The sequence below is a fragment of the Cajanus cajan genome, chromosome 10 (assembly GCF_000230855.2).
Source record: "Cajanus cajan strain Asha chromosome 10, NIPB_CcT2T_4, whole genome shotgun sequence".
Lineage (NCBI taxonomy): Eukaryota > Viridiplantae > Streptophyta > Magnoliopsida > Fabales > Fabaceae > Cajanus > Cajanus cajan.
The window spans coordinates 12,750,616-12,766,759 of NC_138526.1; the positions used below are offsets into that span (position 1 = coordinate 12,750,616).

The following is a 16,144-nucleotide window of genomic DNA, read 5'->3' on the forward strand; positions in this document are numbered from 1 at the left end:
TACATTCTTGGCCGATAGGGGTAATTGGAAGGGAAACCTTGTGAAAATAGTGGTTATTAGTGTCTAAGGTACATCCTTGCCCGAGAAGTACTCGAGAGAGAAACCTTATGAAAATAATGAAGTTATTAATGCCTAAGGTACATCCTTGGTCAAGAGGGATACCTAAAGAGAAACCTTATGAAAATAGTGAAGTTATTAAAGCCTAAGGTACATCCTTGGTCGAGAGGTACTTGAGAGGGAAACTTTATGAAAATAATGAAGTTACTAATGCTTACGGTACATCCTTGGCTGAGAGGGGTACTTGGGAGAGAAACCTTATGAGAATCAGTTGAGTTAGAGTCAATCGTACACACAAAATGGTGATAATTTTTTTCTCATTAATTTTATAGTGCCTCATTAAAAACCTATTCAACCTAAAAATCCTTTTTTAGGAAAAAAAAAAAAGTAAAGAAAAAGGAATCAATCAAGGAAAAAAGTACATTGTTTACAAGGGTGGTCTCATCTATACTACATTTTTATGCGTATAGAGTTTCAAGTTCATGGTATCATTTTCCATAAGAGTTATTCTAGCTTATAGGCACCATTTAATGTCAAGACCTTACTAGAACTCATTGAGTTTTTTGTCCGTGAATTGCAAGTCATTATCTATGATGATGACATATGGAATGCTGAATCGAGTAATAATATTCTTCTAGAAGAACTTATGTACTTGTTGCACAAAAATGGTGGTCAAAGACTCGACCTTGATACACTTGGTAAAAAAATTGACTTCTACTATTAGAAACTTGCATTGCTCATTTGCCAATGGGAAGGGGGCTAGGATGTCATCCCCCTAAACTGCCAAGGGCCAAGGGGATGAAAGGCTATGTAGTTCCTTGATCGATTCATGGATAAGGTTGTCTTGTTGACAATGGGTGCATCTTTGACAAAGAGTGTACAATTTGATCTAATAGTTGGCCAATAATAATTGGTGTGAAAAACTCTTGAAACTATCATTTAACCTCCTGAGTGCATGCCACAGATCCCTTCGTGTATCTCTTGGATACAGTACTCAACCTTTTCTAGGGTTAGACATTTCAATAGGACCGTGGAAAATCCTCGATATTACTCATTAATGACGATGGTGTATCATGCGACTTGAATTCTAATCCACTTTCCCAATTTGGAGTCAATCAACACTATTCCTTTTTCCATGTACAATAATATGTCATTTCGCCAATCTTCTCCTTCAATCTATTTTCGATTTCCAAGCAATGATCGGGGTCGACAATTTTATTTGGATAATGATGCGTAGTTTTTCCAACTTTTGACTTAGGGTGAGCCATGCCAACTAATTGACTTGATCATTATCTGTTCAAGGTATATGATTGACTTGGACTTCTTGGAATTTCCCCCTAATTTCTTGAAAAATATGGTAGTACTTCATGAGGTGTGACGCATTCATCTAAAAAAATCGTAGATTTATTCGATGACTACTTTGAGTCTATCTAACTTTTAACATTTTCAGCACCAATTTCTCCAGCTAATAAACCTTCATACTTAGGCTATTTGTTAGATGCTTTGAATTCGAAACATAGAGATTTCTAGGACAACACCTTAAGGTCCCTATAAGATAATACCAACATCACTACCTTGATGGTTGGAGGAGCCATCGATGTGCAACGTCCATCTTCGTGCTTTGAAGGTTCCCTAAGGTGCAACTCGTTGAGAAAATTGGTAAGACACTAGGCTTTTATTGGTCCTTGTGGTTTGAAACTTATGTTAAATTTTGCGAGTTTGATCGACCATGCCATCATTTTTCTCACCATCTTAAGTTTCGAAGTACTTTAGATATAGGGCAATTTGTTGGTACCAATATTTGGTGGCTTTGGAAGTATTGTCCCAGTCACTTGGTCATGTGCACCAATCCTAAGGCTAGCTTCTCAATAAGTTAGTATTGTGTTTCCATATCGTGCAAAATTTGGTTGATGAAGTAAATAGGGACCTGTCCCTTGGGTCCATCTTGAACTAAAACCACATCGATTACTTCCTTCAACATGACATGGTAAATGAGAAGTACTTTATAAGGGTTAGGTTTTGACAAGATAGGTGGGGTGGCTAGAGTTCCTTTTAGTGCTTGGAGAACTTCTTCACACTCGTCATCCCACCAAAAGGTTGTGGCCTTTAGTAACAGTTTCTTCATAGGCTTGGTCTTTTCAGCTAAGCATGGTAAGAAATGGGAGAGTGACACAAGTCTTCTCGATAAATGTTGTAAATATTTGATCGTATTAAGGCTTCACATTTCTATAACAACTTAAAATTTATCCGAGTTTGCCTATATGCCTTTAAAAGAAAGCATGAATCCTAAAAATTTTCCTCCTTAGATGCTAAAGACGCATTTTTATGGGTTTAGGTGCTTGTTGTGTTTTCGTAGTTCTTGAAAAATCTCCACCAAGTTCTCCAAGTGTTTGGTTGTTGGATTTGACAACCATGTCATCCATATAGATCTCAATGTTCTTGTTGATCTATTTTCAAAACACTTTGTCCATGACTTTGATATATGGTAGAATTTAGCATACTCGGTTATGAAGGCCATTTTTATTTCGTCTCTTGGTTGCATTTTAATTTTATTGTTGTTGGAGTATGCATCTAAGAAGCTAAAAATCTAGTGTTCAACAGCCCCATTGACAAGATGATCGATGTGGTAGAGAGTAGGCATCCTTCAATCACACGTTGTTGAAATGTGTAATCAATAGACATTCTCCATTTTCCATTTGATTTTTCATCATCACCACATTAGCTAGCCATGTGATGTAGGTTACCTTATAGATAAAACCAACATTGAGAATTTTACTCACTTTGGCTTTTATGGCCTTCCTTCTCACCTCTCTCATCTTCCTTTTCTTTTAAGTGATTGGTCGAGCTTTCGAACAAACGACTAGGAAGTGGCAATGGAACTTAGTGTTGATACCTAGCATGTTAGCCATTGTCCAAGCGAAAAGGTCCAACTTATCTCGAGTGATTGCTTGTATTTGGTTTTGCTCTATGCTATTGAGATGAGATCCAAGAAATGTGACCTGAGTCTCCAATTACCTATTTGAAAAGGTAGGGTTTATTTGTTTGGCTCCACTCTTTCCTCCTCCCCTAGGTGAGGGTTAAGCTCAATGGGGTTGAGAGTTGGTGTGGAACCAATTATGTTAACATCTATTGATACTTGCTCAATCTTGTCAAGAGGTTGTAACTTCAAGCTTGCCATGTAGCATTTTTGTGCAATTTTCTAAATGGCATGGATGATTATTACTCTTCCTATTTTGGAAGGGAATTTCATGGCTAAGTAAGGTATGGACTCAAAAGCTTTGAGGGTGTTTATTGAGGGTAAATCTAAAAGGATGTTGTAGGATATGTTGGCGTGTACTACTATGTATCTAACCTTAACATAATTGCATTCATGTTGATCGTAGTCGATAGAGTGTAAAGGTCAATGCATTTTCGAGTTGTCACTCTTTTACTTGAGAATCCTACCAGCACTTCATGGTAAGGCATAAGGATTTCCTTAAGGATGCCTATCTGCTAAAATGTCTTCCAATGTAAAATGTCAGTCAAGCTGCCCTGGTTGATAAGGGTTGTGCGTACAATATATTTATTAATCTCTACAGTGATTATCATGGGATCATCTTGAATCAAGTCGATTCCTTGGAAATATCTATTGATGAAGGTGATTGGTGGCATCTTAGGGTTTCTCTAAGTCTCTACTACTAATCTAACTATTCGGAGGTGCCTCTTTCAAGCCAAAGAGGTTGATGCACCGCTAATAAATCATCTTGCAATGGTATTAATGATTCATTGTGGTTGATCATAGGTATTATTATGAAGTTTATCTCGCCTTTCTCTTGACTGACTATGTTCTCTTCTTGTCTTTTTCATGCCCTATCTTCTATCTCTATTGGGGTTCGTTGGTTCTCAAGGGTGAGAGGTTCTTTTTTAGTTCTGATTGGATTGTGGTCTCCCCACAAAGCTTTTAGGTGGCCTTGCTTGATAAGGTCTTCTAACTTGTCCTTTATGGCTATACACTCTTTGGTCAAATGTCCTATATTGTAATGATATTGACACGACTTGGATGGGTCATCCATAGGTGGTGTGTGGGCACATTTTGAGATGGTGAACACTTCAGAGGCTAGGGCTTACTCTAAGACTCTTGATTTGCTAGCATTGAGGGGGTTGTAAGATGAGTACCTTGAACCTTGAGGAAAGTGGGGGCTTGGGGCTTTTGCCTCTTTCACCTTACCTAGGGGTTCCTTCAATATGTCATTTTCACTTGATATTCATTGTTTCTTGTATGTTACGAGACTTTATTAGATCCTCCATTTACATGTATTTTTTTTCCTCCTTCTTAGTTCATTTATATCTTGTGGGGTTTTTTTTGCACAAAGTGTTGACGAAAGGCCCAACTTTAGTATTGTATTTAACTGTTCCATCGCCATAGTTGGGTTGAGGTTATTGTGGAGAAAAAATAAATACTAGAAAGAGAGTTGAATAATATGTATAAAAAAACTCACTTTTATTGTAGTGTAGTATTAATGCTAGTCAGATAGAGTGTGAAGAAAAGTCAGACGAAACATTGAATATTTTTATACTGATTCATCTCAACCATCGAGAGTACATCCAATTTTCAATTCAACTAAATTGAATTCCACTATCTTTCAACAAAGATACAAGTATTCTTTCAACAAGCTATTTTTGGCTCAACCCTAAGTATTCTTTGACTTGTCTCTTTAGGTAACTACCTAAGTATTCTTTTCACAACAAATATCTCTAGGCTTGACAACCAAGTATTTTTTTTAGACAATTCTTTCTAAGCTTAACAACCAAGTATTCTTTTTTAAACAAGTATTTCCAATCTAAACCAACTAATGTTTTATGGACAAGCTTCTCTAGTCTCAACCTTATAATAATGATAAAAAAATGTTACAAAGATGTTATTTTTATCTCACATAGACGTTATATAACCAATATAGTACAATGGGCTTTTTACAAGAAAGAATGAATTTTATACACAAGTATATAATACAAAGTGTGTTTCTTCATGTATATGTCTTCTCTATTGTGTCTCTTCTTCTTGTATTTTTTGAGCTTCGAACCTTCTTACATAGTAGTTTTGGAGAAGATGATCGTTGTAACACTTTGAGTCTAGCTCACAAGTTTGCTTCGTCTATCTTCAACATCTTTCCTTATGATGAGAGGTAACCGTTGACTTATTTAATGCAAACATTAAATGCATTTCACCAAATGGTACCTCTTATCTGATCAAGGAAACTACTTATCATATTTCCATGCCAAATGCAACTTGTAGAAACAATGTCAATGCAAAGTAGTAACAACAATGCTCTTATCTACTTTTCTTTGTGATTTCAAGGATTTTTGTCCTTGGTTCTGATGGAAAGCATGATCTTGTTTACTTTAACAAATTTGTGATATGAATTTCTAGTTCGATCTGTTAAGATAAAGAATTCAAATGAATTTTGTCATTAGTCTCGATTAATAATGAACATTTAATGTATATGGAACAAACTATACGCTTCAACTGATTCACATCTTCTTACAGATGATCTACGTCTTACACTTCATTTAGTAAACATTTTTTAAGATATTTTTCTCTTGTAAAAAAATGTTTCATTTGTTAACATTAAAACTTCAAACTTCAAGGAATCCAAGATCGTCCTTTGACTTAACAGTTGTTGATTTCATGTCCACTTTATTGAAACAGTTCATAAAAGACTTAAGAGATTCTTTCTTATCCTCCCAAATGTCAATGAGAGCTAAAGTGGATAACTATTAAGGTTTGCTCGTGGCAAAATGCAACGTTAAATGATTTGACCAACCTAGTTGACAAATGCATGAACCAACTTAGTGTCTGCCCTTCAGTGAGGTGGGGAAGATGTGGCAAAGGGTCGCATCATGTTGAGTGGAGAGAGTGACTTGGGTTAGGAATACATCTAGGTGTTCATTTGGGTCAGTGGTTTGTCGTACTTTTTATAAGGGAAGACTCTTCCAATTCTCCATCAATGGGGCCTCCATTATCTTTTGGGTAAAAGGGTGTTTAAAGGGTCTTACTGGAGCATCTATCCATACTCCACTTAGAATGTGGGATGGAAGAGGTGGCAAAGGATGTATTAAGATTTGTTTGGGTACATGGTATGAGGATGCTTCGTGTGGGATCAGTCCCTAAAGTTGTCATGTTTGAGCTTGGCTCCTTAGGTCAGTATTTTCACATCTAAGGACTGATAGTTCTTAGGCATATTTCTCTCACATCTAGCACATTGTTACCATCTCCTCCCTTAGCAAGTCGATAGCATCTGAGAGGTCCATTTGGCCTTCAACTTCTACATGGTTCATGTCGAAAGGTTGTTGAGTGGAGTCTGTAGTGTTCCTGGTTGTTACCATATTTAGGCGTTAGGAATCAGCCTCATGATGGGGGCCAAAATGTACTTGTGTAGGATACACAACTATTTGATTGTGACTTTGTTCTTCACTCTTTTAACCTTTTCTACTGATTTCCTTGATATGTCGAACATCCAATCCAAATAGGGAGGGTATCCATACAAGACACTCTAGCGCTTAAGTAAGTATATAGTATAGTATTAAATGTGGGTAAATATGAACTTTTTTACCTCAAGATGCGTTACTATTTATACTAACCCTTGTGGGCCTTGGGACTAATGGGTCTGGTCTATCAGATTAACAATTAGGTAATTTACCTTTTAATCTATATCATTTGGTAGTCCTTTTGTCTGTTCAAGGTTATGTGATCATAATATCAATCAAATGAATTTTACGTACGCACCCTTATTACCAAGGGTAAGTCAGGTGTTAGTACCTATGGTTGAGGCTATTGCTTATGGCCGAAGCTTGAACATAAGGTTGAGGCTTGGTTAAGGCATATAAATTATGCATATAGTCAAGGTTGTTATGCATGTAGTTGAGGTCGAGGCTTGTCAAGAGCAACTTGAAGAGTATGGTCAAGGTGTTAGTACTTATGGTCGAGGTTGTTGCTCGTGACTGAAGCTTACACATATGACCAAGGCTTGTGCACAAAGCTAAGGCATGTACATATAGTTCCGGGGTTATGCATATAGTAGAGGTCGAGGGTTATGTAGATAATAGAGGTTGAAGCTCGTCAAGTGCGACTTGAAGAGTATGACCAAGACTTATACTTAGCCTTGTCCTAAATGACTAGGGTGACAATAACCAAAATACAAGGCTTATGCCTATCCCATCATAAGTGACGAGGTAACACTAGTTGAAAGATGTGTCAACGCATCTTACTTACCTGCTTATGACGATCTTTGATGACCTTGATGACACTCTAGTATATTTTTATTTTACAAGTCAATATTAAATACACTTCCTTTTATACCTTAATTCTTATGCATATTTTCTTTTTTATATCCTTCTTTTATACTTATTTTCTTTTTTAACATGTTTATCAATATTATTATTTTATAAAAAGAAAAATTATATAAAATATTATAAATGTTATTTTTAACATAAAGCTATTTTATAATTCATTTAAATAATTTCTTATTAAATATAACGTATTTTTGTTAATAAATATATTAATAATGATATACAATATATTTTTAATAATTATATAATATTGAAACAGTTAAATCATTAAAATTATATGAATATTTATATCATAAATAACTAATATAAAACTCATTTCTATGTGATTTTCGTTATATAATACAAAATATGAAATATTTTTAATAATTGAGATAAATAGAAAATATTTATTTTATATAAATTTTAAAAATAAAAGCAAAATTATGAAACCTGGATACCGCTAAGAGTATTAAACTTTACAAGAATGGATTTGTTCCACTTTAAAGAATAAAGTAAAAAAGTAGGTTCAGTTTAAAAAGATATATAAAAAATTATAAACTGAATTTGGTATAAAATAAATAATAAAAAAAGGAGTCTTCTTACACCTGATTTGAATCCGGTGAGAAATAAGAAGATAAATTTTAAGAAGAGAAAATCAAGGAAAAGTAGAGTATTTTTTTTCTTATTCATATATATCGAAAATAGAGGAAAAGAAATATAATAATTTGTGGGTTATACCAAAAGTATTTACCATTCGAGACATGAAATGAGAGGAAAATAATACATATGTTTTTGTTTTAATAATAATAATAAATAATAATAATAATAATAATTTATATCTAGGAGATGTAACTACTTTTTGGTTTCCATTTTTTAATGGACCATTATACCCCCAAATATAAAAAAAAATCTTAAATTTCCTTTAAGGGGACTAGAGGGGTTGAGGCACTTCGTGCCTCTAATAATTATATACAAACATAATATTAGAAAGTTGTTTGTAATTATTCAAAAAAAATATAAGTTTTTTTTTATTTTTTTTATATTGAGGGGTATAATAGTCCAATAAAAGTAGAGACCAAAAGCAGTTACATATTTTTGTATCCCCTTTATAATAGGTATAGATATAGGGGATGTAACCGCTTTTTGATCTCCATTTTTTAATGAACCATTATACCCCATATATAAAAAAATATTAAATTTTCTTTAAATAATTATACACAACTTTCTAATATTTTATTAATGAATAATTATTACTCTAGTTAATAATAAAAGTGATATGTTTTTTTATGTGTTTATCTTTTTGACAATTTTGACTCCAATTTAATTATATCAACTTTCTCCGATATTTTTCTAATATTTATCTACTATCGTTTTTAAACTGTTTGTCAGTTGGTGGTTACCTTTTTTGTTTATATATCCCTCAATAAAATAATTTTGTTAATAGTATATAAAGGTACGAAGTATCTTATTATCTCTAATAATAATAATAAATAAATAAAATAGATTTAAAAATTAGATTGTTTTTAAACTTAATTTTGTATAATTTTAATAACTATTTTTACTTTTTCTTTCATTCATTTTCCATTTGACAGTTATTTCTTAATGCTTAATTGGAACCATTTTTGTAATTAATGGAACTATATATATAGAAGTGATTATGCTTGATTGAGCAATAGGATAATTTATAACATATAATCAATGAACAAAAACACGTTTGCCCACTCCTTCTGGAATTTGAAGTGTATGAGGCAAACAAAGAACTTTGACTTTGTTTATTGAAGAAGTTATACCTCACACATGAGTGGGGAAATTGATGAAGCTTAATCACGTAGGAACATGCATGCAGCCGAAAAGGAATGGTTTCAATTTTAAGAAAACATGTCAACTATTCACTATAAAGATGAGAGGCACCACAAAATCATGTTCAAGATTCATTCTTTCTAGTTTCTATACCATTGTTGAAATCGAAAACAAAAAACAGAAATTAAATTGGAAATTGGAAAATGCCCACCACTCAATCTCAATCTAGCTACCAAGATTTGCAAGCCGAATATGAAACACAGGAAACGCCAGAATCAATCATCCTGCATGTTCACATTCCTGATGGTTCGTTTAGTTTATTAATTTACTATTCCCTTCTATACCATTCAAATTTTATTATTACCTTTTATAGGTTATTTTATATAAAATTTACCAAGTATTAATTTATTTATTTTTGGTTAAATTAATTATTTAGTCTCTATAGGAGACACTGGGTTAGATGTTATTTACTATATGAAATAAAAATAAAGTTTTAATTCATATATGCTTGTATATGTTTTTTTTTTTTATATCTATTAATTGGTATAATGAGAGGATACTTTCAATACTATCAAATAGGGTGTTAATTATCATATTGGAGAAATTAAATTAATTTGTTATGTGTTGGTGTTGGTCCTTCTTGTTACTATGTTACCCAAAAAAAAAATTTAAATTAATATTTTTTTCTTCTATTTTCCTATTAATATTAGTCTGTATCAATAATTGATTGTATATAAAATTAATGATATATTAAAAAAAATAATTAAGAAGGAGAGAGAAATGAAAAAAAATCATGAATTTTTAAATAAAGATTAATTTGAAATTTTCATTTTACTTTTTTTACAAATTAAAGACTCTACTAAACTTTCTTAATCTGTAAGAATTAGTTTAAAATAATTATAATAAAGAAAAAGAAAGAGTATCATCTCATTAAATTCTGTTATTGTTTTTCTTTTACATTCAGTACTACTTAAGTTTCAGAGTTTTCATTGCAAAGATTATACTCTAATTGATATTCACCGCCGGTATAAAAGATGTTTACATTAATTATGATAATTTTGTGATTTAAAAACAGTATAAAGAAAATTTACTTTGTTATTAGTGCATGCTTTTTTTTTTCTTCTCTCATAATAGTTTCTTTGTTTAGTTCAAAAATAAATATACTGAATTATAATGTGTATTCAACATTTTCAAATTTTATACATTTTTTCTTTACAATTGATACAAATCAATAATACATTATACCTTCATGACAATTCTGGTGAGGGCCATAATTGAAACAATCGGAAAGTAAGAAAACTAAACATGAACAATTAAAATAAAAATCAACCAGGTAACAAAAGTGGCACCCACGTAAAGTAAAACATAGATCCCAAAAGTGGTATTTTTGTTGAAGCAATTTTAATGACAATGTGCATGTTATGTACAGGTTTCAAACGTGAGGATATTGGTGCTAAAATTGAGTACGACTTGGGAAGGGTGAGAGTTCATGGTGATCGATCACTTGGAAACAATAAAAGGGCCCGTTTCAATGTACTATATGAAGTTCCAGAATATTGTGACATTAACAAGATTAGGGGAAAGTATGATGGAAAAAGTGTCACCATTACAATAGCAACGATTCCAGAGAAAGTCCCTACTAAACAAAAACCACAAGAAACAGAACCAAGCCAAGAAGAAGGTGCTCCTACACATGATGATCAAGACAAAACCGTTGCTAGTGATCAGGTTCCTAAAGAAGAGGCAACCCCACCAAAGGCCACACAAGAGTCTATGCACCAAAAGGGTCAAGAGGGAGTTCCCCAAAATGCCACCACCACCAAAGTTGAAAATGAAAAACAAGTTGGTGATCATGAGACTTCAGCCACACCAAAGGACACACAAGAGTCTAAGCCTCAAAAGGGTCAGGAAGAAATTCCCCCAAAGGATCAAGTTACAAAAGTTGAAAGTGAAAAACAAGTTGGTGATCATGAGACTTCAGCCACACCAAAGGACACACAAGAGTCCAAGTCTCAAAAGGGTCAAGAAGAAATTCCCCCAAAAGATGAAATTACAAAAGTTGAAAGCAAAAAACAAGTTGATCATGAGGCTTCAAGTTCAACCCCACCAGAAGAAACAGTAGAGTCTATGCCTCAAAAGGGTCAAGAAGCAATTACCCCAAAAGCTACACTGGCAAAAGATGCCAAACTTCAAGCAGAGGAAAAGTTTGAAGGGGAAACAGTTGATGAAAATGAGGAAAACCAAAAGGTTATTGGAAAGAATGAAACTGAAGACCATTTGGAATCAGGAAAGTCGCATGAAAAGGGTGTGGTGGATGATTCCTCTGCCACTAAAAAGGAAGGAAAAGAAGAAAGTAAAGGATTGGACACATATGAAGGAGAGAAAGGAAGGGAAAGAAATGGAAAAATTGTGAATGATGGTGTTGAAAAAAAGAGTGAGAATAAAAAGGACATTCATGAATCAACAACAAGGACAAGAATTAAGGAAGTGGCTGCTTCTGCTTCTCAAGCTATGACTAGTCTAGTTAAGAGGTTCAATGATGAAGATAATCAAAAGATAATATACATGGGTGCAGCAGTTCTTGTAGTGGCACTTGGAGTTTATGCTACCTACAAGCTTCGTTCTCGTAGACCATAGGATATTAATGGCATATCTATTCCCTTTCACACGGTTTCTTGTTACAAAAATGTTTCCTTTCAATAAATAAGATATTGTGAAACAAAGTTTATCAGCTTCAGAAGTTATTTGTTCAGGGCTCTTTGTGTATGCAATTATGTAGGTATCATGCTAACTGCTACTCAAAAGATAATGAATAAGAGAGTTAGCAATTTCAACTAAATGCTTAGGAATAACATCAATGCAATAAAAATCCCAGAATTTTAGTTCTCCTTTCGATTGTTATTGCTCTTTTCTCCTTTATTGGGTGCCCAATGAGTAAATAAAGGTGTGTAAAGGGGTGTTTTAAATAAATTTTGAATGGAAAAATTAATGGATGGTTAAAAAACAAATTATTAATTTCTCTATGAATAGTTAGAAATATTTAAAATGTTAATTTACTCATAATTCACCGATCGTAATAAAAATAGATTAATCAATATGCATCACAAAGGCAAAAGATTTTATATTATGAATTAATTAAAAATCAGTTTTAATATGACTTTTAGGAGATGTTTGGTAGAAAGAAACTTATTTTTAGAATTGAAAAGTCTAGGAATCATGATTTCTGAAAATAATTCAATTTTATTTTGTTGGTCATAAATATTTATAAATGTTATTCAATAATCAAATATTTTTATTACATTAAATAAAAACAAATTAAGATAACGACATAATGTAACTTCACAATGTTAAATTTTCACATCTTTATTTAAATAATTTTGTATGAAACTAACATACCAAACATTCTCAAAAAATCATGTTTGTTAATAATATTATTTTTTTAAATAACATACCAAATATAGAAAATTCTCAACCTCAAAATTCCTGAAAAATGAAAAAATTTCATGTACCAAGGTGATTATTATCAAAATCAACAAACTTACAATTAGGGGTGGGTAGATGGACCCAGGTGCGCGGACCGGTCCATAAGCCCGCAAATTTCATGGATAACGGACCTGTTTTTTCAAATTCGTATGACTATGTTTAATTTTTTAGTCCGGTCCGTGAAGTTCGCGGACTTGGAAGATTTAATCCGCAAGCTTGCAGGCTAGTCCGCGGACTTCACTAATTAATACTTTTAAATATTACGATTTTAATATTAAGTTGTGTATTTAATTTTTTAAAATTATTATGACATTAAAATTATGTCTAGTTGGTATGTATTTGTCATTTGAATTATTTTTATGATATTTTGATGTTTTTATTATTGAAAGTTTGGTACTATTATTTAAATATTTGTAATTATTTTTATTTTAATATTTTAATATTTAGTATTTTAAACTATTTTAACTATTGATAAATTTAGTATGATAAAATTTAGCTTATAAATAAATAAAAAAAATATTTTTTCTTTTAATTTTATATATTTTTATTTTTTAAAAATTTATTTTTTTTGAACCATTATTTAGGCCTGTGGACCGTCCGTTATCTGCGGATTTTGGCAGGCCGGATACAGACTTAAAAAAGAAGTCCATTTATTTTACGGACCGGACTTATCCACCCTGTATAAAACGTGGGTTTTACGGATCGGACCTTAAACGGGTCGAACCAGTCCGTATACCCACCCCTGCTTACAATAGATGTTGATCTATGATTGGATGATAGTGTAAAATGTGCACTTTTTCTATAATAAAAAATATTCAACTCATTCAATAATAATTTCTTATAGATGAATATCTAAATAATCTATGTTTTTAAGTCATAGAAATCTAATCAAACTCGATTTAAAGGGAGTTTACAACAACTCACGCTACTCAATCTACTAAATTAGATTCCTTAATTTAAACCATTTATTTAAAGTATTATATTTTATTTAGCCTTTTTTCCTCCTTATACTATTATAATTGTGTGATTTTTTTTGTTAAGGTTTCTAATTAAATAATTTTAGTTATTTAAATATCGTAATCGTACAATTTTAATCCCCTAAATTTTAATGAAACAATTTTAGTCTGTATCACAACTATATAATTTTAATTCCTTAAGTATCATAATTATACAATTTTTCACATCCCAAATCTTTAACTCACAATAGAGAAAACTCAACATAACCCCCAATTTATACATTTCTTTCCTTATTAAAGCAATTTTTTCATATCAAAATCGAGTTAGGTTGGATGAATATTGTAAGTTAAAATTTAATTGCCATGCCAAAAAAAAACAGAAATAAAAGAATTACTATCAATTCAAATAAGAAAAAAAAATGTTTTTTGAAAGGATATTAATTGCTAAAATTTGAATAATTTTTTTTTTCATGAATACAGGAAAGAGTACTTCGAATTATGATTATAATAGACAGATTTTGAAACAAAATAACATCTCATCTATACAAATTGAACTATTTTGAAAAGAGTTCAATATATTTCAATGAAAAATAAAGCTTAATTCTAAAGCTTGCTCTATAATTTAATTTTTAGTTAAGTTTAACTTTGGTCACTATAAAAGTGATACACCCAAAAATATAGCAAATTTATCTATTTTATGTACAATTCTTAATAGAGTCAATATACGAGTGAAGGGAATAAATCCATATTTTATCATTTTCATAAAACAATACTCTTGTAAGTAAACATAGAAGTAAAATACCCCTTTTCTTCAATTCTTGTAATTATTCTAATGGATTGAACCTCTTTTGTAGGTACTTAAAATTATTTTGGATCACTATTAAGATTATTCTCAAAGTAGTTAAAATCAAGATCCTACTAAAATCGAGAAGTAATGAACACTTAAATCGTATAATTGACTAATCGTAAACAAATTGCGAGATCTTCAATATAAAATCAAATTCAAACATGCTCATTCAAATAACTTCAACATCACAACATTTGAGTAAACTTTCAATGAGGACACATAAAAAAGGCCACATACAACTTGGTCTCAAACCCATAACTTAAGCTAAATTACAAGTTTTGATTACTACTTAAAATTCCATAAGCAAAGGCAAAGAGTCCAACACTAGCAAATTATTCAAGCTCTAATCATAATAATCATCTTCCATATGATATTCATCTCCTTCATTATCTATGGCATCTCTCCATGTCCGTCAAGGTCGTCATCAAAATTAAGAATCTTCAAATCATCAAAGGAGTGACACTATAATCACCACCATTAGCTTCCTCTCCCTCTGATTGGTTTTCTTTATTTGGAATATTCAAGTTGTCTATATCTAAACTCTCATATGTTAGATGAACTTCCACCATTATCCATAACCCCATTTTCATCCAAAGAATATCAATATTATACACTAGTTTTCCTAGGTTGCTTCATGGCTAATTCATCACAAAAACAAATCATTCATTACCTTTTGTTTCTAATGGGTTCATTTCTTTGTATATGGACCTAAAAAAAGCAAATAATTAACTGCAAGCAGTAGGTAAAAATGAAATATGATTAATATTTTTAAAATTTTACCTTGTCAAAGGCACTAAGTTATGCTTACACTCACCCATGGGAACTGCATGTCAAACTTTAATATTTGAATAGGAAACTTTAAATCTCTATGTTCATTACCATAAGATTCACGCCATTATTATTCAATTTTGGTGTTAGCTACAATCGTGGCTATCAAAATCCAAAACTAGTGCAATTGAGGATTAAGGTGGTAGGTTACAGCATGCAATTGCCTGGAGTTGTTTCTCTCATCTTTTATTAATGATATCATGCAGAGGCATATATCTAAGTGGACTAAATATGTTTTTAATTATTCTAAAATAAATATATTTTGATTTTGGTCTTTATAAAAAAGATCTTATATTTCATTCCTTTAAAAGTTAGAGTTGCTTTATTTAGTTTTAACTATTATATTAGCACTTGACACCTATAAAATTCTTTATACATCATTAAAATAAATTTAATCATCTACCTCAAGATGAATGTTAGGGATAAAAAATAGTGACTTTAAATTTTAGAAAGATAAAAATTGAAGTATATTTTACTAAGATCAAAATCAAAATTTTCTTATTTATGATTTCAAAATTTAGAATGATGAAAAACAAAGAAGAAGTTTTCCAGGGACTAAAATAAAAATTCGGTCATTTTATAATGACTAAACATATTTAAGTCATTTAAACGACAAAAAAATTACTTTTCAAACAAAGACTACCAAAATTTAAGCTATAACTGCTAATTTATTTACCTTTTGTTGACATGGCATTTTGTATCTTTCTCTTTTGCCCAATCTATTTCCTCATATCAACTCCATGGTTAACTTCTCCTCCAAATCAACAAAACAATGCACTTTGATTAGAGAAGCACCCCTCAAACAAATCACAATGCCTTTCTAAAACCGTTTATCCATAATCATATTTTCAATAGACTTCTCATCCTT

The 16,144-nt window shown here is 31.5% G+C and overlaps 1 protein-coding gene across 1 annotated transcript; it reads left to right on the top strand.

Moving 5' to 3' along the window:
- Positions 1–9,239: 9,239 nt before the first annotated feature.
- Positions 9,240–12,120, top strand: LOC109809758 (uncharacterized). The gene is made up of 2 exons (XM_020373153.3): positions 9,240–9,468; positions 10,592–12,120. The coding sequence occupies exons 1-2, from the start codon at positions 9,366–9,368 to the stop codon at positions 11,797–11,799; spliced, it is 1,311 nt and encodes a 436-aa protein (XP_020228742.2). The 5' UTR covers positions 9,240–9,365; the 3' UTR covers positions 11,800–12,120.
- The last annotated feature ends 4,024 nt before the right edge of the window (positions 12,121–16,144 follow it).